At 39.8% G+C, this 25,010-nt stretch overlaps 1 protein-coding gene across 1 annotated transcript in view; it reads left to right on the forward strand.

The window, feature by feature from the left end:
• The first annotated feature begins 210 nt into the window (after positions 1 to 210).
• Positions 211 to 25,010, forward strand: part of LOC133620567 (neurexophilin-1) — a 53,157-nt gene continuing 28,357 nt past the window's right edge. The window contains exon 1 of the mRNA XM_061982154.1: positions 211 to 669. Within this exon, the coding sequence (XP_061838138.1) occupies positions 616 to 669 (54 nt within the window). The 5' untranslated portion in view covers positions 211 to 615. The remainder of the gene's footprint in view (positions 670 to 25,010) is intronic.

Raw genomic sequence — 25,010 nt, forward strand, 5'->3', positions numbered from 1 at the left:
AGGTGAACGAGAGAGAGAGAGAGAGAGAGAGAGAGAGAGAGAGAGAGAGAGAGAGAGAGAGAGAGAGATGAAAAGGGGGAGGGAGGATGAGAGGAGTGGAGAGAAATGAGACCAGAGAAGATGAGAGAGAGAGACGGGGGGGCGGGGGGGAGAGAGAGAGTTGTTAAAACGTGAGCTGGCTCCTCTCAAGCTCGGCAGTGTTGAGTCCGAGCAGGAGGCTGCAGCTCCATCCTACCTGGGTGCACGCGTGTGAAGACCCACGCGCCTCTAATGGCATCTGGCCTGAACTCCTGCATGGATGATAACTCGCCACTCACGGAATTCACCCCCACGCAGGTGATTTGACTTTTCCCCCAAAACAAGGACAAGAAGGCAGAGGAGGGAGGAAGCCCAGGTGGCCCCCGGAATCGAACATGGGACCGCACGCCGCGCGGGAGGGCTCGCTGGTGGGAGGAGGAAGAAGGCGTTCCTGAAGAAGACGCGGGAGTTTATGCTCTTTTTTTTTTTTTTTTTTTTTGCTGTAGTATTTTGGTTGTTGTTGTTGTTGTTGTTTCTTAATTAGGGAAGTCGGGGGCGAGGGTGGGCGAGTTGTGGCTTTTTTGACGCGGCGGAACGATGCGCCCCGACCGCCGCTTCATCCTGCTGCTCCTCAACGGAACCGCTTGTTTGGTAAGGACACGTCTCAAGTCGGACAAAGTCACATGACACACATCACACGGAAACTCATTAAAAAGACTTCAAAAGTGGCGGAAAAAAGACCACTTTTTATTATTATTATTTATTTTTTTGCATCATGTGACAATTGTTTCATAACACAAGTGACTTTACTATGTCACCGCCTTCATACATGCACTTTAAAGGAGCTGGAACTGACATTAAAACCCCACTCCGTGTGCACTCACAAATGTGGCATTTTCCTGATCATTTTCCTGCACTCGAACACACCACAGGCTGCTGGTAATGATGATGTAATGCTTTGATAATTACAAGATGGCAATTGTTACCCATAATAACAATGTGAATAATAAGACTTGCACTAAATGAGTAACCGAGTGGACCAGCGGGTCGCTTTCCGGCGTGGATAATCAAAACAATTTTGATGATTCATCAGGAATATTCATAATAATTTTTTTTTTTTTTTTTTTTTATGTCCACGTACGTGTCACACAAAACTCCCCCCAAATTTAAAAACCTCTCACATGCTTTTGTTCGCCTTTCATGTGTGCTTGCCAAACACACACACACACACACACGCACACACACACATACACACACACACACACACACAAAAACTGCCTTTAATGAGGAATCAGCTTTTTAATTCACACGAGGGAAGTTGAAAACATCCTCCTCCTGCTCGGAAGCCCTCGGGCAGAGCTGGCTCATTACGGTGTTGGGGGATGAGGAGGGGGGAGAGGGGGAGGGGTATACGGGTGATGCAAATATTAAAACATATTCAGGTAGAAAGTGAGTGTTTGTTTGATGTCTTCGGGGAGGCCTCCTGACCTCCTGGCTCAGGAACAAGCGCCCCCTTACATGGTGGTATAGACCCCCCCCTTATTGGTGTTATTGGCCCCCCTTATATGGTGGTATAGACCAGTGGTTCTCAACCTTTTTTCAGTGATGTACCCCCTGTGAATTTTTTTTTTTTTAATTCAAGTACCCCCTAATCAGAGCAAAGCATTTTTGGTTGAAAAAAAGAGATAAAGAAGTAAAATACAGCACTATGTGATCAGTTTCTGATTTATTAAATTGTATAACAGTGCAAAAATATTGCTCATTTGTAGTGGTCTTTCTTGAACTATTTGGAAAAAAAGATATAAAAATAACTAAAAACGTGTTGAAAAATAAACAAGTGATTCAATTATGAATAAAGATTTCTACACATAGAAGTAATCATCAACTTAAAGTGCCCTCTTTGGGGGATTGTAATAGAGATCCATCTGGATTCATGAACATCTAAACATTTCTTCACAAAAAAAAGAAATCTTTAACATCAATATTTATGGAACATGTCCACAAAAAATCTAGCTGTCAACACTGAATATTGCATTGTTGCATTTCTTTTCACACTTCTTTTTGACAGACATTTTAGTGACAAACCTGAGCTTGTGCTTCACTGAGTTTATGAACTTACATTCATATTTTGTTAAAGTATTATTCAATAAATATATTTATAAAGGATTTTTGAATTGTTGCTATTTTTAGAATATTTAAAAAAAATCTCACGTACCCCTTGGTATACCTTCAAGTACCCCCATTTGAGAACCACTGGTATAGACCATAGGCGCCGATCTACATTTCTGCTAGTGGGTGCTCGGTGTGTGTGTATTAGTGTTGTCCCGATAACCACTATTTTTGTACCGATCCCGGTACCGAAAGTATTTCCGTACTTTTTGGTACTTTTCTAAATAAAGGGGACCACAAAAAATGTCATTATTGGCTTTATTTTAACAAAAAAATCCTAGGGTACATTAAACATATGTTTCTTATTGCAAGTTTGTCCTTGTCACGTTCCCTAAGATCCTCTTCATCCATCCATCTCACTGTCCCTTTATTTAAACTGTCCACCACGGGTGCCCGAGCTTTCATCTTTGGAACTCTTTACCACCAGACCTTCGCAACTTAGATTCAATATCCCTCTTCGAATCAAGACTCAAAACACACCTATTCCTGACTGCTTATTCATTGTAATCATCTTTTCTTTTCTCTTTGTTGTTGTTTTTTTTTTAATCCAATTTGATTTTATTGTTGTGATTTTGTACGGTGTCCTTGAGTGCCCAGAAAGGCGCCATATAAATAAAATGTATTATTATTATTATTATTATTATTAAATAAAATAGTGAACATACAAGACAACTTGTCTTTTATTAGTAAGTAAACAAACAAAGGCTCCTAATTTAGCTGCTGACATATGCAGTAACATATTGTGTCATTCTATTATTTAGTCAAAATTATTAAGGACAAGTGGTAGAAAATGAATTATTAATCTACTTGTTCATTTACTGTTAATATCTGCTTACTTTCTCTTTTAACATGTTCTATCTACACTTCTGTTAAAATGTAATAATCACTTATTCTTCATTTGTTAGATACTTTACATTAGTTTTTGATGATACCACAAATTTGGGTATCAATCCGATACCAATTAGTTACAAGATCATACATTGGTCCTATACAAAGTCCTCATGTGTCCAGGGACATATTTCCTGAGTTTATAAACATAATATACATTTTTTTTAAACGAAAGAAGATTTTGTGATGTTAAAAAATATAAACGTACCGTATTTTTCGGAGTATAAGCCGCACTGGAGTATAAGTCGCACCTGCCGAAAATGCATAATAAAGAAGGAAAAAAACATGTATAAGTCGCACTGGAGCCCGACCAAACTATGAAAAAAGCTGCGACTTATAGTCCGAAAAATACGGTAATCATAGTAGTATCGACGAGATACGCTTTTGTACGTGTGGTATCATTACAGTGGATGCTAGGTGTAGTTCCACCAATAGTGTTTGTTTACATTGTAGCTTCCCAGAGTTGGTGCTGCAGGGAATTCTATAAATTTGTTCTATAGTGTTTATGTAGTGTTGCGGTGCAAATATTCTCCCAAAATGTGTTTGTCATTGTTGTTTAGTGTGGCTTCACTATATGGCACATGTTTATGACAGTGTTGGCGTTGTTCGTACTGCCACCCTTAGTGCATACTTGCCAACCTTGAGACCTCCGATTTCGGGGGGTGGGGGGCGTGGTTAAGAGGGGAGGAGTATATTGACAGCTAGAATTCACCAAGTCAAGTATTTCATACATATATATATGTATATATATATATATATATATATATATATATATATATATATATATATATATATATATATATATATATATATATATATATCTTCATGTCATATCTGTGTGATCATGTTTTGTTTTAGTAATGTTCGGTTTAAATTTTGGACTTTTTGTGCACTTTTGTTTTGTTTTGTCACCATAGCAACCATTAGTTTCACCTGTCACGTCACGCACCTGTTCCACGTTTGGACTCATTGTGCACTCTTGTCACCATAGCAACCATTAGTTTTCACCTGTCACGTCACGCACCTGTTTCACGTTTCGAGTCACGCACCTGCTTTCACTAATCATGTCCATAGTATTTAAGTTCATTCATTTTCTGTTGTTCGTTCTGACGACATCACCACATTTATGCTCCTGCACACTCTCCACACCCTGATGACCCTTGCTACTCTTTTTTTCATGCCGGTTCCATGCCAAGTAAGTTTTTGTTCGTTAAGCCACAGTTAGTGTTTTGTTTAATTGTTCATAGTTTCTGCCAATGTGCAAGTTTTGTGTTTAAAGTCTAGTTTTATTCTCCGCCACTCTGCGCGCTTTTTGTTTATTCCTTTTTTGATAGTTTAAAATAAATCATGTACCCACCTTCAAGCCTTGACCAGTCCAGTTCATTTGCACCACGGGAGAACAAACCAAGCCAAAGTCCAAGTCCTGACACTTCATCCTGAAAATATGCAAACAAAACTGTGTTTAGATAAGTGATACTTCAAACTTGCATAAATAAATATTAAGGAATATAACATAACTTGGCTTCTGAGAGCTTCAAAATGTAATGAATAAAATGCTAAAGTTGTTGATAAACAAGCAATTATTTTAATAATTAAATATGGTCATTTTAAATGAATGATTATGATAATTTAAAATTAATTATTTCAAATATGTTTATTTTATTGTATAATTCTATGGCTGGATGTAATAAGGAATCAGAAAAAATACAAATAAAAATACAATTAATTTTGTTGTTTTTAGCAAAATATAGTAAACATTTTTTTTTTTTTAATTAATAAATATATTTATTTTTAGGTAAGATAAACAGAATAATACAATTTATCTCTAGTCTGGATGATTTAGTTCTTGGCTAAAAGGCTGTCCTCACTCAGGTCCGCATGGAGCTGGAGGGGGCGTGGCCTCCAGCTCCGGCTGAAAATAGGGAGATTTTCGGGAGAATATTTGACCCGGGAGGTTTTCGGGAGAGGCGCTGAATTTCGGGAGTCTCCCGGAAAATTCGGGAGGGTTGGCAAGTATGCCCTTAGTGTGACATGTGTGGCTGTCGAGTAAGTATGCGCTTCATTCGCTCGTGTGTGAGTACAAAGTCTAGATGATTGCGTCATTATCGGGCACATTGGTTAAAGTTTGTTAATTATAGACTATATGAATTGTGACTTTTTTATTATGTAAAACGGACCAAACTCGTCACAAAATTACCAACAACAAGATTGATTTTTCAAAAATGGTTTTAAAGATTGAAAGTTGCCACCAATCCCACGTGGGTGGGATCGGCGCCTGTGGTATAGACCCCCCTTATATGGTGATATCAACCCCCCTTATTGGTGGGTTGGACCGGAGGCTGAATCCAAAGATGGAGGATTGTTTGTGCGAGTGTGTTGACACGCGTGCGGGATAATAGGATTACCACTCTGGGCTTCTTGCGACATCGCCCACTTGCTCTTATAATGAAATTAACTTCTTTTCTTTTCTCCTCATGTATGCAAGGGAGCGAAGGAACAGTCCCCCCCAGCAGGGCATCATGGGTAATTCATTAACCCTGGTGACATTGATCAATTATACAGCAATTAATGAATCGGGAGAGTTTTAACCCAAAACAAAAAAAAAAGAGGCGTAATTAACACACAGGCCGATTTGAAAATTCAATCTTGGGGTGACTTTTTGTCGCAACGGCGCGCAAATCCCAGGGAGCTTTGAGTGGTCTCCCGGGGACCTTCTGCAAACGGCCGCATATCCACTACTAGCAGGGCACTTCATTAGGTACACGTGCACAATGATGTCTCACTACAACAGCAGCTTCATTCGCATTATAATGGTCAGTTTTGGAGTATTATTTTATTGTCTTGCTCTCCTTCCTATTATTATTGAGCTCTCCAAAAAGTGAAGTGCTTATTTTATTATCCTTACTATAAAGCGCCCACTAATTTGTTTTAAAACATTTATTTTCCATATATTAGCCGCACCAGACTATAAGTTGCAGATCTATACATTGTGAAATGAGTTACTTACATCGAAATATTTTTTAAATATTTATTTACATACCTTAATTGTTTCCAAACGGTGTCTGTAACACAGCAGTAAAACGGCTGATCAAACAAATCATAAGTCATCGCCATGGACCCACTAGCAGCTCTCCAATCAGCTAAACAGACTCAATAACTCCATGGTGACGTTTTGGTAAATTTACAAAAAATAAAGTATATGCAAACACTCCAACATAAACTAGCTGCTCGCTAATAACCATCAAATTCTGGAGGGTCCGCCTCAGGAAAAGCCTTATCCCTGCAGCTATAGCCACCCTTAACAGCAGGCCCGGCCGACCTGTCTGACAAGCCTGTAAATGTGTGTTGGTCATGTATGATGTCTTTTTGTTATTTTTGTTTCGTGATGTGTAATGTCTATTGTTCAAATGTACGGCAGTGAAAATTAATTTCTCCAACGGGTACCAATAAATCTAAATCTAAATCTAAATCTAAAATCTAACTAGGTTCCGTCCAGTCTTTCTTTCCATTGTTGAGCCACTACAAAATACCTGTTTCTCAGCTGTGGTCTGCATGGGCCGCAGTGGTACTCAGTTGTAATACACTTTTCCACCACTTGTGGCAGTAGTGACAATATCAAACAAACAAAAGAAGTCTGGCGCTAAAGTCACAGACGTTTAAGCGCACAAATTATGACGAAAGCAAAGCTATATTTTTAGTTGCACTATGATTTTATTTACAGTTTAGTTGAAAAATACATTTACTAATATTTAGTTTATTTATTTGAGCACAACATAATTACCCTATTATTGTATTTTCCAGACTGTAGAGTGCATCGGTGTATGAGCCGCACCCACTATTTTCGAAAGAAAACATGTTTTTCCATATATTAGGACGCTGAGCCGCAGATATATACGTTGTGACATGATTTAGTTGCACAGAAAGATTTTGTAAATATTTTTTTACATACCTTGATCGTTTCCAAACGGTGCCTGTACCACAGCAGTAAAACGGCTGATCAAACAAAACAGAAGTCATCGTCATGGACCCACTAGCTGCAGAAGCCAGCTCTCCAATCAGCTAAAAAAAACCCAGACTCAATAACTCCACGGTTACGTTTTGGTAAATTTAGGAAAAATTAAGTATATACAATGTTCCCTCGTTACAACACGGTTCACTTTACGCGGTAGATTTTTTGTGTGTGAGTGTAATTTTTTTTACAGTGTTGCATGCTTTTTTTTCTTTTTTTTTTTACAGCGTATGAATTGTGTTTTGCGTCCTTATTCGCTGAGGGACTGCAGACCATTGTCAATCAATCTTCTCCATGCCATGTGTCCTGTACAGCTTGCCTAATTTACTAAGTTGTTTGACGCGAGTATATACTGTACAGTACTGTAAATGAAAAAAACGTATAAATAAAAAAAACAACCGAAAACAAAAAAACATGCACAGTAAATGAAAAAAAAAAACATCCTGTAAATTAAAACACATAATATAAACAAAAAAATATATTTTAAACGAAAACATATAAAAAATAAAATAAAAAATAAAAAAAACTTGCAAACGAAAAAACATGCACAGTAAAAGAAAAACACAACAACCTGTAAATGAAAAAACAATGTAAACAAAAATAAAATTTATTGAACAAAAAAATATAAAAAACTGAAAAAATGAAAATAAAAAAAACAACCGAATACGAAAAAACATGCACAGTAAATCAAAAAAAAAAAACATCCTGTAAATGAAAACACATAATGTAAACAAAAAAATATGTATTGAACGAAAACATATAAAAAAAATAAAAAAAATAAATGAAAAAACATGCACAGTAAATGAAAAAATAACATCCTGTAAATGAAAAAAACAAATGTAAACAAAAATAAAATATATTGAACGAAAACATATAAAAAAACCGGAAACAAATTATAATAAAAAAACAACCTGCAAATAAAAAAACATGCACAGTAAATGGAAAAAAAAAACATCCTGTAAATAAAGAAACAATGTAAACTAAAAATATATTAATGAAAAACGAAAAAAAAAAAAAATCAACCTCTTCTACATGGATTTCACTTAAAGCGGGTATTTTTTGGAACGTAACCCCAGCGTTAAACGAGGGAACACTGCACATATATTTTAAGATAAAACAACTTTTCTGAGCTGAAGCTTTTTTCGATAACATCTACAAAAGCTACATTTTCCCAGGCCTTTCTAAACCTTGAACACATCTCTCCTGTAAAACGTCATTGACTGTTGTCTATTCTCCCGCCCCCGCAAATTGTCTGATGATTGAGACGTCCTCACCTTGAAAATCTCCACGGCCACACTTCAACAAGTTCATGTCAGGTAACAAAACATGTTAATGTTCACTGGCGCGTTCAAACCCCAACAAGTAAAAAAACTCCCGTCCACGTCCAAGATGTCCAACACAAATTCAGGGACACACAGTTAGGGATTTCCCGTTACAATAACCGCCATCTGAGCTAGTTATCACTAATCACTAAATCAAGGGTCTTCAACATTTTCCAGGCCAAGGTCACTCAAACAGAGCTGAGAGTTCATATAACAGATTTTATGTATCGTGTATAAAATTATATTTTAAATTTTCATTTTTAACCTGTGATTTCTGAGTTCAAGGATAGGATTATCTTTCCTCTGCTTGTATTTTTCTTTTTGCCGTGCTACAGAATGATATATTTTTCCAATCCAAACATCCATCCATCTTCTTCCGCTTATCCGAAGTCAGGTCGCGGGGGCTGCAGCCCAAGCAGAGGGGCCCAGACTTCCCTCTCTCCCAGCTCTTCCCGGGCGTTCCCAGGCCAGCTAGAAAATGTGGCCAGTGGCCTCCTACCAGTTGGGCATGCCCAAAACACCTCGTCAGGGAGGCGTCCGGGGGGGCATTCTGACCAGGTACCCAAATTTTGTTCCTCTCAACAGAAATGTTGAAATCTATTATTTATTCAACACATTTTTACAACACTCGAAAACATTAGTAAAATGGAGGCTTCTTAGAGGGTGAGATAAGTCCTGGAAATTACTGGCATGGAAATGCCAAAGGTATAGATGTGTGTGTCCAAGTTAAAGGAAGTGGCAGGCTGTCTTCTTCTAATGGATTTATTACAATCTTTGCAAACTGGGTAATGTTTGCTGTGGTCTGGAACAACAAGGCACACAAGCAACTATCAGAAATGCAACCAATATGACATACAGATAATGTGTCATGAGACATGCAAATACAAATTGAATTAAGAGGACTTAAAGAAAATTAAATAAGCTCAAATATACCTACACACGAGGCATTAAGATGCAATATGTACATACAACTAGCCTAAATAGCATGTTAGCATCAATTAGCTTGCAGTCATGCAGTGACCAAAGTTCACCTTTGTGCTTTAACGCACAGCATAAAACGTTTGGTGGACAAAATGAGACAAAAAAGGAATGGTATAAAACACGTCTTAGAAAGTCGGAGAAAGTTGTACGTGTAAACAAATTACGGTGAGTTCAACGACCGCCAAAATTAGTAGGATAAAACGGCGCTCCCCAAATAATCTCTAACCACTGAAGCATATTTAAAGGCCTACTGAAACCCACTACTACCGACCACGCAGTCTGATAGTTTATATATCAATGATGAAATCTTAACATTGCAACACATGCCAATACGGCAGGGTTAGCTTACTAAAGTGCAATTTAAAATTTTGCGCGAAATATCCTGCTGAAAACGTCTCGGTATGATGACGTCAGCGCGTGACGTCACGGATTGTGGAGGACATTTTGGGACAGCATGGTGGCCAGCTATTAAGTCGTCTGTTTTCATCGCAAAATTCCACAGTATTCTGGACATCTGTGTTGGTGAATCTTTTGCAATTTGTTCAATAAACAATGGAGACAGCAAAGAAGAAAGCTGTATCTGGGAAGCGGTGTATTGCGGCCGGCTGCAGCAACACAAACACAGCCGGTGTTTCATTGTTTACATTCCCGGAAGATGACAGTCAAGCTTTACCATTGGCCTGTGGAGAACTGGGACAACAGCGACTCTTACCAGGAGGACTTTGAGTTGGATGCGCAGACACGGTACCGTGAGTACGCTTCCAAACATTTGATCGCTTGCCCGCACGTGCGTGCCGCTATCTGCATGTCACGTACGTAACTTTGGGGACTTTGGGGAAATATATGTGCTGTATGAACTTTGGGAAGGTGAACGGTACTTTGGGCTGTGGGATTGAGTGTGTTGTGCAGGTGTTGGAGTTGTATTGGCGGGTTATATGGACGGGAGGGGGGAGGTGTTTGTTATGCGGGATTAATTTGTGGCATATTAAATACAAGCCTGGTTGTGTTGTGGCTAATTGTGTTTATTTACTGTTTTAGTCATTCCCAGCTGAATATCAGGTCCCACCCGCCTCTCACAGCATCTTCCCTATCTGAGTCGCTCCCACTGCCCTCTAGTCCTTCACTCTCACTTTCCTCATCCACGAATCTTTCATCCTCGCTCAAATTAATGGGGAAATCGTCGCTTTCTTGGTCCGAATCGCTCTCGCTGCTGGTGGCCATGATTGTAAACAATGTGCAGATGTGAGGAGCTCCACAACCTGTGACGTCACGCGCATATCGTCTGCTACTTCCGGTACAGGCAAGGCTTTTTCATAAGCAACCAAAAGTTGCAAACTTTATCGTCGATGTTCTCTACTAAATCCGTTCAGCAAAAATATGGCAATATCGCGAAATGATCAAGTATGACACATAGAATGGACCTGCTATCCCCGTTTAAATAAGAAAATCGCATTTCAGTAGGCCTTTAATATAAACACTGTGATTTCTAACAATTAGTGAGGTTTGTGTCAGGTTTGTTCTCCTACAGAAACCATATTAAAACAGAAAATATTTTTTTCCATTTTTCATACATTTTTGAAAAAGCTCCAGAGAGCCGTGAGTTGCTGACCCCCGACATAGACAATATGTGCAGCCTCAGCAGTTGGCCAGTAGGAGGCTCACGTCCATAGTGTGTGTACACTCGATGCTAAGACAGTGTTCCCTCTGCTATCGCCAGAGTGACGTTCCAGACTTCCCCTACCTTCTGTTTTTCACGATTTTTATGAATATCGTTTGTATTTAAAGTCTTTAGAAGGCCTCCACACACTTAAAACACTTAAAACACTCCACACACCCTAACTTAGGGGTGTCGAACTCGTTTTCACTGAGGGCCTCGTCGCAGTTATGGCTGCCCTCAGAGGGCCGTTTGAAACCGTGAATAATTTATAAGTATTCAGTATGCATTTGATTACTATAATTTTTTACATACACTGTAAAATAATCTTTAGATATTGCAGTAAAAAAAACCTCAGGTTAGTCGCCACAATTTTACCACAACAATTTACTGTGTTTTTATTTATTTTTTTTACAGCAAATAGAAAAACGATAGTATAGTTGTTTTTTTTTATGGTAAACTTCTGGCAAACCTTTTGTCATTTTTACAATTTGATGGAATAATTTGCTGTGAAATTCGAAGTCAATCAGATATTTACTACCGGTATTTAGATTTTAACTAACAAAAAGTTTGAAATGTATGATAGTATTACATTTTTTGCATTATTATTATTATTATTACATGGTAATTGGGATTTGTTATATATTGTATATATTATATAGAAATATAATTTTGTATAATAATATATCAGTATATATGATATACTGTATATATCAAATAAATATTACATATATGTTATATTTTATATTGCTACTACGGTACATTTTTTAGTCTACTTTATACCTGCATTATCCTTTCCATCCTTTGTAACTGAGCTACTGTGTGGAACAATGTCCCTTGTGGATCATTAACGTTTGTCTAAGTCTAAGTTTGTCTAAGTCTAATTATTAGAATAATATCAAAGTTTTGAATTTGCATGTAAAACATGTATTTTTCTGTCAAAATGGAAAGAACGCATTTAATTCACACTGAGTTTGACACCTAAACTATACATATTTACATATTTTTAACCTGAAACTTCAAAGGGTACTCAGGGAATAAAAGTCACTCCCAAATTATTTTGGATGACATATATGCTGAGTAAGAAGGACCATCAAGACAGAATGGGAATATTATCAAGTTTTACTAAAGCTTTAGGAAACCAGTCTTACAGTGCGTTAATAGATGCATCTAGAAGCGGTCTAAAAATCTAATGGAAAGAGTCTGCTTATTTAGTACGAAAACAGCACCCACCCTGCCCAGAAAGGAATACAGCCTCATTGTTATAAAACAGATATGGTAAAAAGGGAGTACATCATACTCCCAACATTCCAGCGCCTTCAAAGTGAAACACAGTTTACTAGTACATGGAAAAATACTAGCTGATTAAAACATAACTATTGGTGAAGAAAGAACTCTTGAAAATATATGCATTCTCCACATTATACACTCAAAATACTTTAAATTCAGCGATGTACTAATTGGACTGGGGAGAAGCGGGGGGAACACTGTACATGAAAATACCTTCAATGAAAAGTTTATTTCTACATGTCAAGCACAATTTATACACTTTTTCTCCCTCTGGAGAAAGGAAAAGACCTCATTTAAAAAATTCAATTTGCAGCAATTAAGAAAGCAAACTGAATGTTCAACTAAGTTAAATCAATGTTTATGCGCCTAATGTGCTTTTTAGAGCGAGACACCTTATCGCACGTTCCTTACAGCCAGCAAAGCACATTTTTAATGTGCTTTAATTGAAGAAAAAAAAGATCTGTTGACCAAACTGGCTGCAATTTGAGATAAACTCCAACAAGTCAGGCAAATTCAATTAAAACCTTTTTTTGTTTGTTTTTGGTAGAAACTGTTCTGCTACTCCCACTCTCTGCGACAGCTGCAAATTACTTCTTTGCTCATTTAAATATAAATACAAATGTCTACCAACTTATGTTATTCAAATTAAGCCTAAATTCTAAACATTATTTTGTGGCTTGGATCAAAAGGTGATATTTTGTGGTCTTAGAATAGACCACACCCTTTTAAGGATCCAAGGAACTTTATTGTCAGAGCAGCACACCTAAGGCTATGCCTACATTAAGTCGGATAACTCGTTGAACGATAAATTATTTAGCCTAAGCCCGTGTCAGCCACACTAAACCCTCGTTTAAGGTTCCCCTCCTTGGATAATTTTTTACACGGGTAAGTGCGCCGTGTATTTCTTGAATCTCCGGCTCTTAGCTCTGTATGGACTCATCGATCGTTTACAAACTGAGTTCGGAGAGGAAGTGACACCAGAATAACCGCACCCACACAGGAAGTGACGTCAGAAAGAGAACGCCACAACCAGCTTCATAACAAGTGGTTTCGTAACTCGCCGCTAACCACTGGAAATATGGAGGCGAGTCATCCAGAAACGCGCGATTGCAGCTATTTGGGATACAACACTTCTCAGACGGCAAGAGAACTTTCGAATGTCAAGGTCAGCTGTGATTCTACTTACCGAAAAACGTTGTCCGTTTGTCGAAGGAGAGACAACGAGAATGCGGGCTCCAGTGGATGTGATAAAAAAGGTAGTGTCTGCTTTGTATTACCTGGCCGACTAGAGAAGACTACGGAAAACGGCGAATGCATTTGGACTGGCAAAGCAGACTGGACTGTATCAGTCCGCCACGTATATCACAGACTCAACGTCTAGGTCCAGAGTATATAAAGTCACCAAAAACAAATGGACAATGAAGGTGAAGGCAAAAGAGTGAGGAGTGTCCTGACCAGATATCTAGATCCCTAGATTGACTGATATAAAATGTTCTTTATCACATTGTTTACTTTCACCTGTCCATTAAACATTTGCTTAATTTATGATGTCTCAGGTGTGATTCACTACAATAGAACCCCACAGCACACTGGATTCTATCCATCCATCCATCCATCTTCTTCCGCTTATCCGAGGTCGGGTCGCGGGGGCAGCAGCCTAAGCAGGGAAGCCCAGACTTCCCTCTCCCCAGCCACTTCGTCCAGCTCCTCCCGGGGGATCCCGAGGCGTTCCCAGGCCAGCCGGGAGACATAGTCTTCCCAACGTGTCCTGGGTCTTCCTCGTGGCCTCCTACGGGTCGGACATGCCCTAAACACCTCCTTAGGGAGGCGCTCGGGTGGCATCCTGACCAGATGCCCGAACCACCTCATCTGGCTCCTCTCGATGCGGAGGAGCAGCGGCTTTACTTTGAGCTCCCCCCGGATGACAGAGCTTCTCACCCTATCTCTAAGGGAGAGCCCCGCCACCCGGCGGAGGAAACTCATTTCGGCCGCTTGTACCCGTGATCTTGTCCTTTCGGTCATAACCCAAAGCTCATGACCATAGGTGAGGATGGGAACGTAGATCGACCGGTAAATTGAGAGCTTTGCCTTCCGGCTCAGCTCCTTCTTCACCACAACGGATCGATACAGCGTCCGCATTACTGAAGACGCCGCACCGATCCGCCTGTCGATCTCACGATCCACTCTTCCCTCACTCGTGAACAAGACTCCGAGGTACTTGAACTCCTCCACTTGGGGCAAGATCTCCTCCCCAACCCGGAGATGGCACTCCACCCTTTTCCGGGCGAGAACCATGGACTCGGACTTGGAGGTGCTGATTCTCATCCCTAGTCGCTTCACACTCGGCTGCGAACCGATCCAGTGAGAGCTGAAGATCCTGGCCAGATGAAGCCATCACTGGATTCTAGTTCATTGAAATACCACAGCACTATATATTGTGCAGATAAGTTACATTTAATTTAAGAACTTGCACACAAAGCAACACTGGAGGTGACTATGACGTGCACATTTTCCGCGCATGCGTACTAGGTCGCGTTCCGCCGGCGGATTGAGGGGGGGAGGGGTATTAAATGACCATTGCATGTGTGTGGACAAGGATAAGGTTAGGTGTAGAGATGTCCGATAATATCGGTCTGCCGATATTATCGGCCGATAAATGCGTTAAAATGTAATATCGGAAATTATCTGTATCTGTTTTTTTATTATCGGTATCGTTTTTTTTTTGTATTTATTTATTTTTTATTAAATCAACATAAAAAACACAAGATACACTTACAATTAGTGCACCAACCCAAAAAACCTTCCTCCCCCATTTACACTCATTCACACAAAAGGGTTGTTTCTTTCTGTTATTAATATTCTGGTTCCTACATTATATATCAATATATATCAATACAGTCTGCAAGGGATACAGTCCGTAAGCACACATGATTGTGCGTGCTGCTGCTCCACTAATAGTACTAACCTTTAACAGTTAATTTTACTCATTTTCATTAATTACTAGTTTCTATGTAAGTGAAGTGAAGTGAAGTGAATTACATTTTATATACCGTATTTTCCGCACCATAAGGCGCCCTGGGTTAAAAGCCGCGCCTTCAATGAACGGCATATTTCAAAACTTTGTCCACCTATAAGCCGCCCGGTGTTGTAAGCCGCATCTAACTGCGCTAAAGGAATGTCAAAAAAACAGTCAGATAGGTCAGTCAAACTTTAATAATATATTAAAAACCAGCGTTCTAACAACTCTGTTCACTCCCAAAATGTACGCAAATGTGCAATCACAAACATACGTATATCAACATGGACAGAGCTGCGTGAAAAAAGCCACCCGGCCTCTTCGCGTAAACTTAAACTTACCTTAACCACTCGCTCATCTTTTCTTCATCCATCCCTTCGAGTTAGCTTTTATGATGACGCCGGCTGGAAAGGTCTCTTTTGGCAAGGTCTTCCTTTTGAATATCACCATGGGTGGAAGTTTCTGGCCATTAGCATGGCAAGCTAGAACCACAGTGAAGGATGACTTCTCATTCCCTGTGGTGCGAATATTCACCGTACGTGCTCCCGTTCCACAGTGCGGTTCACAGGAATATCAGTTGCTGTGAAATAGTAATCCGTGTGCGGATGGAGAGATTGCGTCTTTTCATGAACCGGATCCCTGTCGTTTAGTAGGAGCCATTTTGTGGTCTTTACAGATGTAAACACACAAAGGAAATGAAACGTACGGTGATATCCGCGCGCTTTTTCTTCTTCTACGCGGGCGGGTGGTTGCTTACAGTACAAGAAGAAGCGCTTCCTGTTCTATGGGGGCGGGTGCTTACCTTGGCGGTTGCTTGCGTAGAAGAAGAAGCGCTTCCTGTTCTACCGGGAAAAAAAATGGCGGCTGTTTACCGAAGTTGCGAGACCGAAACTTTATGAAAATGAATCTTAATATTTATCCATGTATAAAGCGCACCGGGTTAAAAGCCGCACTGTCAGCTTTTGAGTAAATTTGTGGTTTTTAGGTGCGGCTAATAGTGCGGAAAATACGGTAGCACTTTTTCTCAAGTGACTCAAAGCGCTTTACATTGTGAAACCCAATATCTAAGTTATAATTTAAACCAGTGTGGGTGGCACTGAGAGCAGGTGGGTAAAGTGTCTTGCCCAAGGACACAACGGCAGTGACTAGGATGGCGGAAGCGGGGATCGAACCTGCAACACTCAAGTTGCTGGCACGGCCGCTCTACCAACCTAGCTATACCGCCCCAACTGTAACTGTTTTTATATTGTTTTACTTTCTTTTTTATTAAAGAAAATGTTTTTAATTTATTTATCTTATTTTATAATTTTTTTTTAAAAAGTACCTTATCTTCACCATACCCGGTTGTCCAAATTAGGTATAATAATGTGTTAATTCCACGACTGCATATATCGGTTGATATCGGTATCGGTAATTAAAGAGTTGGATGATATCGGAATATCGGATATCGGCAAAAAGCCATTATCGGACATCCCTAGTTAGGTGGGATTTACCCTGGATAATCTTAGCCGGTTTAGTGGGGCCTAAGACACATGAGATGGCAGTTTGCACCACCTTGGAAGGAATCAAAACTTAAAAATAATTATATATACCGTATTTTCCGGACCATGGGGCGCACCGGATTATAGGGCGCATTAAAGGAGTCATAATATTATGATTTTTTTTTTCTGAATGTAAAACACTTCCTTGTGGTCTACATAACATGTAATGGTGGTTCGTTGGTCAAAATGTTGCATAGATTATGTTTTACAGATCATCTTCAAGCCGCTTTCTGACAGTCGCTTCCGGATGTGCCGTTTTGTGGGCGGTCTTATTTACGTGGCTCACCTTCGCCAGTGTCTTCTCCCCGTCATCTTTGTTGTAGCGGTGTAGCGTGCAAGGACGGGAGTGGAAGAAGTGTCAAAAGATGGAGCTAACTGTTTTAATGACATTCAGACTTTACTTCAATCAATAACGGAGCAGCATCTCCTCATCCGTGGCTCACTAGTGTAAAATATGTTGTACCACTACTCGAAAAACAGTTGACATTGACAGATTGATCCTTTAATCACAACAATAATCGGCAGATGAATCGAGTCAAGAAATAAATCAGATGCAACAGTTTTCCCGGTGAAGCAAAAGGCACTGATTGGGTGGAAAGGCCCTTTTTTTTTTTTGCAAATCCTGCTTAATTCTGTGGAGACCAGACTCCTCCAGAAGCCCCCCCCAGCACACTGTAGTGACACTTATCTTCGCCTCTTCTCAAAGACTTACAATTCAAATCCAGTCCCAGCCAAGGGAAGAATCAGCATGAGAGGGTTCTAATGGAGACTTCCTGCCTGCAGGCTAAAACTGTCTGAGTCATGCCAAACCACAGCAGTGCTGACCCCCCCTTCACACATCTACATGTACCTCCCAGTCCTGCTTCAAGACAACCTGCTGAGTGGAGAATCCACCTGCTACGGTTCCCAAGCACGGGCCTTTTTTAACCCACGTCAACAACCGGGCAAGTGCAGAGTCAACCGTGATGGGTCTTAGCGCCGTGAATAGTATGACATCATAGTGTGGCCACACAGTGTAAGAAATGCTATATAAAGGACAATAATGCATGCATATATGTACACATATATGCATATATACACATGTATATATATATATATATATATATATATATATATAGATGCTGTCATCTAGCAAAGCTGAATTTGACCAAGCAACCCCCCCGTACCAAAAAGCCCTTGATGAAAGCGGATACAATTTCACCCTCACCTATGAACCCACGCCAGGAAACCAGCCAAAAAAGAACAGAAAACGAAACGGCATCATCTGGTACAACCCCCCATACAGCAAAAACGTCTCAACGAACATTGGACACAAATTCCTCAACCTGATTGACAAACACTTTCCCAAAGACAACAACCTAAGAAAAGTATTCAACAAGAACGACATCAAATTGAGCTACAGCTGCATGAACAATATACGACAAATCATCTCAAACCACAACAAAACAATTGCAAATGAGCCGTCGACCCCCAGTCAGAACGACTCCAAAACCAACAAAGCATGTAACTGTCGAAAGAAACCTGATTGCCCCCTCAACGGGGGATGCTTACAAACATCAGTTGTCTACCAATCTAAGGTAATACGCAAGGACATTAACACATCCGACACATATGTAGGATTAACCGAGGGTGAATTCAAAACCAGATGGAACAACCACAAGGCTTCTTTCAGGAACAAAAACCTGCGAAATACCACAGAACTCAGCAAACACATTTGGGACCTCAAAGACAATAATGTTGAATATTCAATAACATGGCAAATTCTTGCATCCAGCACACCTTACAATAGTGGTAATAAAAGATGCAACCTATGCTTGAAAGAGAAACTGTTTATTATCTACCGTCCAGACCTGTCATCCCTCAACAAGCGCAGCGAAATTGTAACAACATGCCGCCATAGACGGAAACACCTCCTAGGTAACACATGAACCAATCACCACGCCCCTAGGCCAGCCTGTACCCACCCACTCTGTGCCCTATATGAACCATGGTATGCGAATGCTCCCATTAAAATCTCCTGATGATTGAGGATACCCCCCTCATGAAACAGGCCTGTAGAGATGAAATAGTCTTGTGATTTTTTTCCCCACACATACATATATATATATATATATATATATATATATATATATATATATACATACACACATATATACATATGCATATGTATACAAATACGTATACATATATACATACATATACACACACGCACACATATATGCATGCATATATATATCTATATATATATATATAAATACATATTTGTGTACATACATATTTATGTACATATATATATATATATATATATATATATATATATACAAACCCCCGTTTCCATATGAGTTAGGAAATTGTGTTAGATGTAAATATAAACGGAATACAATGATTTGCAAATCCTTTTCAACCCATACTCAATTGAATGCACTACAAAGACAAGATACTTGATGTTCAAACTCATAAACTTTTTATTTTTTTTTTGCAAATAATAATTAACTTAGAATTTCATGGCTGCAACACGTGCCAAAATAGTTGAGAAAGGGCATGTTCACCACTGTGTTACATCACCTTTTCTTTTAACAACACTCAATAAATGATTGGGAACTGAGGAAACTAATTGTTGAAGCTTTGAAAGTGGAATTCTTTACCATTCTTGTTTTATGTAGAGCTTCAGTCGTTCAACAGTCCGGGGGTCTCCGCTGTTGTATTTTACGCTTCATAATGTGCCACACATTTTCGATTGGGAGACAGGTCTGGACTGCAGGCGGACCCAGGAAAGTACTCGCACTCTTGCTGAATGTGGCTTGGCATTGTCTTGCTGAAATAAGCAGGGGCGTCCATGAAAAAGACGGCGCTTACATGGCAGCATATGTTGTTCCAAAACCTGTATGTACCTTTCAGCATTAATGGTGCCTTCACAGATGTGTAAGTTACCCATGCTTTGGGCACTAATGCACCCCCATACCATCACAGATGCTGGCTTTTGAACTTTGCGTCGATAACAGTCTGGATGGTTCGCTTCCCCTTTGGTCTGGATGACACGATGTCAAATATTTCCAAAAACAATTTGAAATGTGAACTCGTCAGACCACAGAACACTTTTCCACTTTGCATGAGTCCATCTTAGATGATCTCGGGCCCAGAGAAGCCGGCGGCGTTTCTGAATGTTGTTGATAAATGGCTTTCGCTTTGCATAGTAGAGCTTCAACTTGCACTTACAGATGTAGCGACCAACTGTATTTAGTGACAGTGGTTTTCTGAAGTGTTCCTGAGCCCATGTGGTGATATCCTTTAGAGGTTGATGTCGGTTTTTGATACAATGCCATCTGAGGGATCGAAGATCAAGATCATTCAATGTTGGTTTCCGGCCATGCCGCTTACGTGGTGTGATTTCTCCAGATTCTCTGAACCTTTTGATGATATTATGGACCGTAGATGTTGAAATCCCTAAATTTCTTGCAATTGCACTTTGAGAAACGTTGTTCTTAAACTGTTTGACTATTAGCTCACGCAGTTGTGGACAAAGGGGTGTACCTCGCCCCATCCTTTCTTGTGAACGACTGAGCATTTTTTGGGAAGCTGTTTTTATACCCAATCATGGCACCCACCTGTTCCCAATTAGCCTGCACACCTGTGGGATGTTCCAAATAAGTGTTTGATAAGCATTCCTCAACTTTATCAGTATTTATTGCCACCTTTCCCAACTTATTTGTCACGTGTTGCTGGCATCAAATTCTAAAGTTAATGATTATTTGCAACAAAAAAAATGTTTATCAGTTTGAACATCAAATATGTTGTCTTTGTAGTATATTCAACTGAATATGGGGTGAAAATTATTTGCAAATCATTGTATTCCGTTTATATTTACATCTAACACAATTTCCCAACTCATATGGAAACGGGGTTTGTATATATACAGGTAAAAGCCCGTAAATTAGAATATTTTGAAAAACTTGATTTATTTCAGTAATTGCATTCAAAAGGTGTAACTTGTACATTATATTTATTCATTGCACACAGACTGATGCATTCAAATGTTTATTTCATTTAATTTTGATGATTTGAAGTGGCAACAAATGAAAATCCAAAATTCCGTGTGTCACAAAATTAGAATATTACTTAAGGCTAATACAAAAAAGGGATTTTTAGAAATGTTGGCCAACTGAAAAGTATGAAAATGAAAAATATGAGCATGTACAATACTCAATACTTGGTTGGAGCTCCTTTTGCCTCAATTACTGCGTTAATGCGGCGTGGCATGGAGTCGATGAGTTTCTGCCACTGCTCAGGTGTTATGAGAGCCCAGGTTGCTCTGATAGTGGCCTTCAACTCTTCTGCGTTTTTGGGTCTGGCATTCTGCATCTTCCTTTTCACAATACCCCACAGATTTTCTATGGGGCTAAGGTCAGGGGAGTTGGCGGGCCAATTTAGAACAGAAATACCATGGTCCGTAAACCAGGCACGGGTAGATTTTGCGCTGTGTGCAGGCGCCAAGTCCTGTTGGAACTTGAAATCTCCATCTCCATAGAGCAGGTCAGCAGCAGGAAGCATGAAGTGCTCTAAAACTTGCTGGTAGACGGCTGCGTTGACCCTGGATCTCAGGAAACAGAGTGGACCGACACCAGCAGATGACATGGCACCCCAAACCATCACCCAACAATGCAAATTTTGCATTTCCTTTGGAAATCGAGGTCCCAGAGTCTGGAGGAAGACAGGAGAGGCACAGGATCCACGTTGCCTGAAGTCTAGTGTAAAGTTTCCACCATCAGTGATGGTTTGGGGTGCCATGTCATCTGCTGGTGTCGGTCCACTCTGTTTCCTGAGATCCAGGGTCAACGCAGCCGTCTACCAGCAAGTTTTAGAGCACTTCATGCTTCCTGCTGCTGACCTGCTCTATGGAGATGGAGATTTCAAGTTCCAACAGGACTTGGCGCCTGCACACAGCGCAAAATCTACCCGTGCCTGGTTTACGGACCATGGTATTTCTGTTCTAAATTGGCCCGCCAACTCCCCTGACCTTAGCCCCATAGAAAATCTGTGGGGTATTGTGAAAAGGAAGATGCAGAATGCCAGACTCAAAAACGCAGAAGAGTTGAAGGCCACTATCAGAGCAACCTGGGCTCTCATAACACCTGAGCAGTGCCAGAAACTCATCGACTCCATGCCACGCCGCATTAACGCAGTAATTGAGGCAAAAGGAGCTCCAACCAAGTATTGAGTATTGTACATGCTCATATTTTTCATTTTCATACTTTTCAGTTGGCCAACATTTCTAAAAATCCCTTTTTTGTATTAGCCTTAAGTAATATTCTAATTTTGTGACACACGGAATTTTGGATTTTCATTTGTTGCCACTTCAAATCATCAAAATTAAATGAAATAAACATTTGAATGCATCAGTCTGTGTGCAATGAATAAATATAATGTACAAGTTACACCTTTTGAATGCAATTACTGAAATAAATCAAGTTTTTCAAAATATTCTAATTTACTGGCTTTTACCTGTATATATATATATATATATATATATATATATATATATATATATATATATATATTATACCTGTATATATTTACATACATACATATATGTACATATAGACATATACATACATACATCTTTATATATACATAAATAAATATATACATACATATATACATTTTTACATATACATATGTGTATGTATATATTTATATATTTATGTATATATTTTTATGTGTATAATTTATTATTAATTTACATAGAATATTTTAACACTGCGTAAAAAAATATGTTTTAATAATTTTACAGTATATATGATTAGTATTAATTTTTATAATCAGCCTGACCTAAGCCTTGATAATAATCTTTGTGATTAACACATGCTTTCATATTATTTGACAAGGTTTTTCTTGTTTAACTGCAAGTAAGTTAGATATCATTTTTGAGTAAGATTGAAATCAAGAGTTAGATTATTAATTTAGTGTTAACATTTTATTGGGCCCCAATCCCCTCTGTAGAGGAAACGTTGGGCTCCAAGGTCAAAAAGGTTAAGAACCCAAGAATTCCTGTTGGGAACACTGATTTGACCGTGTTAAAGAGTAACAATACGTGTAGTGATGTCATGAATGTTGGACTGGCGGTGAAGCAGGATGTTGTGGTTGTGTAGTGGAAAGGTGAATCTCAGTGCATCGCCTCACAGCCTTGGGGAAAGTGAGTGGGTGTACATAAAACCCTCCAGCAGATTCTAATTAAAATGACTATTTCATAAGAGAATTAATACAATCTTTCATTTCTTCAACAACCGACGACAAGTTGTGCAAGTACAACCTATGACGGCGCACCGAACAAGCTGAGCAGACAGGAAGTGCTCAGCAGACAGGAAGTACTCAGCTGTCAGGGCGTTCTAACACTGAAAGACGCTTCATCGCTCTTCCTCCTCCTGGTGTGACCGGAGCGATCAGGCCCCCCTCAGAATGAGCCTTTCCAATTAAAGCGAGCCGGAGCCACAGGGATCAAACCGTGTGGCTGAGCTCAGTCAATGGATAACTTTCAGACCAGCTTTGGGATTTCCGCGAGGAAACGAGGATATATCGTCGTCAAGCCACATGAACGACAAATCTTTGAGTCATCGTCTTCTGTGCACGGGGTTGCCCAAAAGGTCCAAAATGTGACTCTTTGGGTACATTCTGGACCTTTTGGAGCACCAGGACCTTTAGAGGTTAGTCTGTTTTGGGGTACTTTGGAACCTTCAAGTCTGTTTGGCAGTTCCTGAATCAACTGACTTTCTTGTGCACAAATAGATAACACAGGATTTGGGGCCACATCTGCACAAAATGTACCCCTAAGAATCCCATTCCCATGTTGTATGTTCCACAAGCTGTCTCAGAAAGACACTTCATCATCTCGGAGGTGTGTTTGATCTCCCTAAGTCTGCTTTGGGGTACTTTGGAACCTTCAAGTCTGTTTGGCAGTTCATGAACCAACTGACTTTCTTATGCACAAATAGATAACATAGGATTTGGGGCCACATCTGCACAAAACGTGCCCCTAAGAATCCCATTCCCATGTTGTATGTTCCACAAGCTGTCTCAGAAAGACACTTCATCATCTTGGAGGTGTGTTTGGTCTCTCTAAGTCTGTTTTGGGGTACTTTGGAACCTTCAAGTCTGTTTGGCAGTTCCTGAATCAACTGACTTTATTGTGCGCAAATAGATAACACAGGATTTGGGGCCACATCTGTAGAAAACGTGCCCCTAAAAATCCCAAACCCATGTTGTATGTTCCACAACCTGTCTCAGAAAGACACTTCATCATCATGGAGGTGTGTTTGGTCTCCCTAAGTCTGTTTTGAGGTACTTTGGAACCTTCAAGTCTGTTTGGCAGTTCATGAACCAACTGACTTTCTTGTGCACAAATAGATAACATAGGATTTGGGGCCACATCTGCACAAAACGTGCCCCTATGAATCCCATCCCCATGTTGTATGTTCCACAAGCTGTCTCAGAAAGACACTTCATCATCTTGGAGGCGTGTTTGGTCTCCCTAACATGTTGGAAAACTGTCATGCGGCCCAGTTTCTGCTTCACAATGTCCAAATTCAAGTTTCACCCTCAATGAACCGCAGCTCCCCAGTGCTGGCAGCACTCATGCACCAGCATGTTTTGACTGCAGACGCAATGATCTTGCTACTCACTTGTGTTGGCGGCTTTTAAGACGAATGATGGCTGTGTGTTGATTGATTGTGTGTTTATCTTAAAGTCTGCACGACACAAGCTGTACACGACTACCTTTCACATTTCAACGGCAATGAATACCGCTACCTGGATATCAATACTGGTACCAGTACCAATTTCCAGTCATCTTGTGTGTGTTCATGTGGTAATACATGTTAATTGTTTACATTTGTTTTAATGTAACTGTGGAAGTTGCCTCCTAGCAGCTCCACTGTAGACATGGCTTTAGAGCCAAGCGTGCCGTTTTTAACAAGTGTTTAATGTGTATAGATTTGAGTCCAACTCTTTCTCCAGCAGAACGTGACTTTTCAGTCACGTCCGTATCCTCTCTCCCCTCCTGCTCCCGGCCGCTTACTGTTAAAGACAACAGATGATTAGATTAACACGTACCACCTGTGGAATCTAATCA

Source organism: Nerophis lumbriciformis, linkage group LG24 (genome assembly GCF_033978685.3).
Source record: "Nerophis lumbriciformis linkage group LG24, RoL_Nlum_v2.1, whole genome shotgun sequence".
Taxonomy (NCBI): domain Eukaryota; kingdom Metazoa; phylum Chordata; class Actinopteri; order Syngnathiformes; family Syngnathidae; genus Nerophis; species Nerophis lumbriciformis.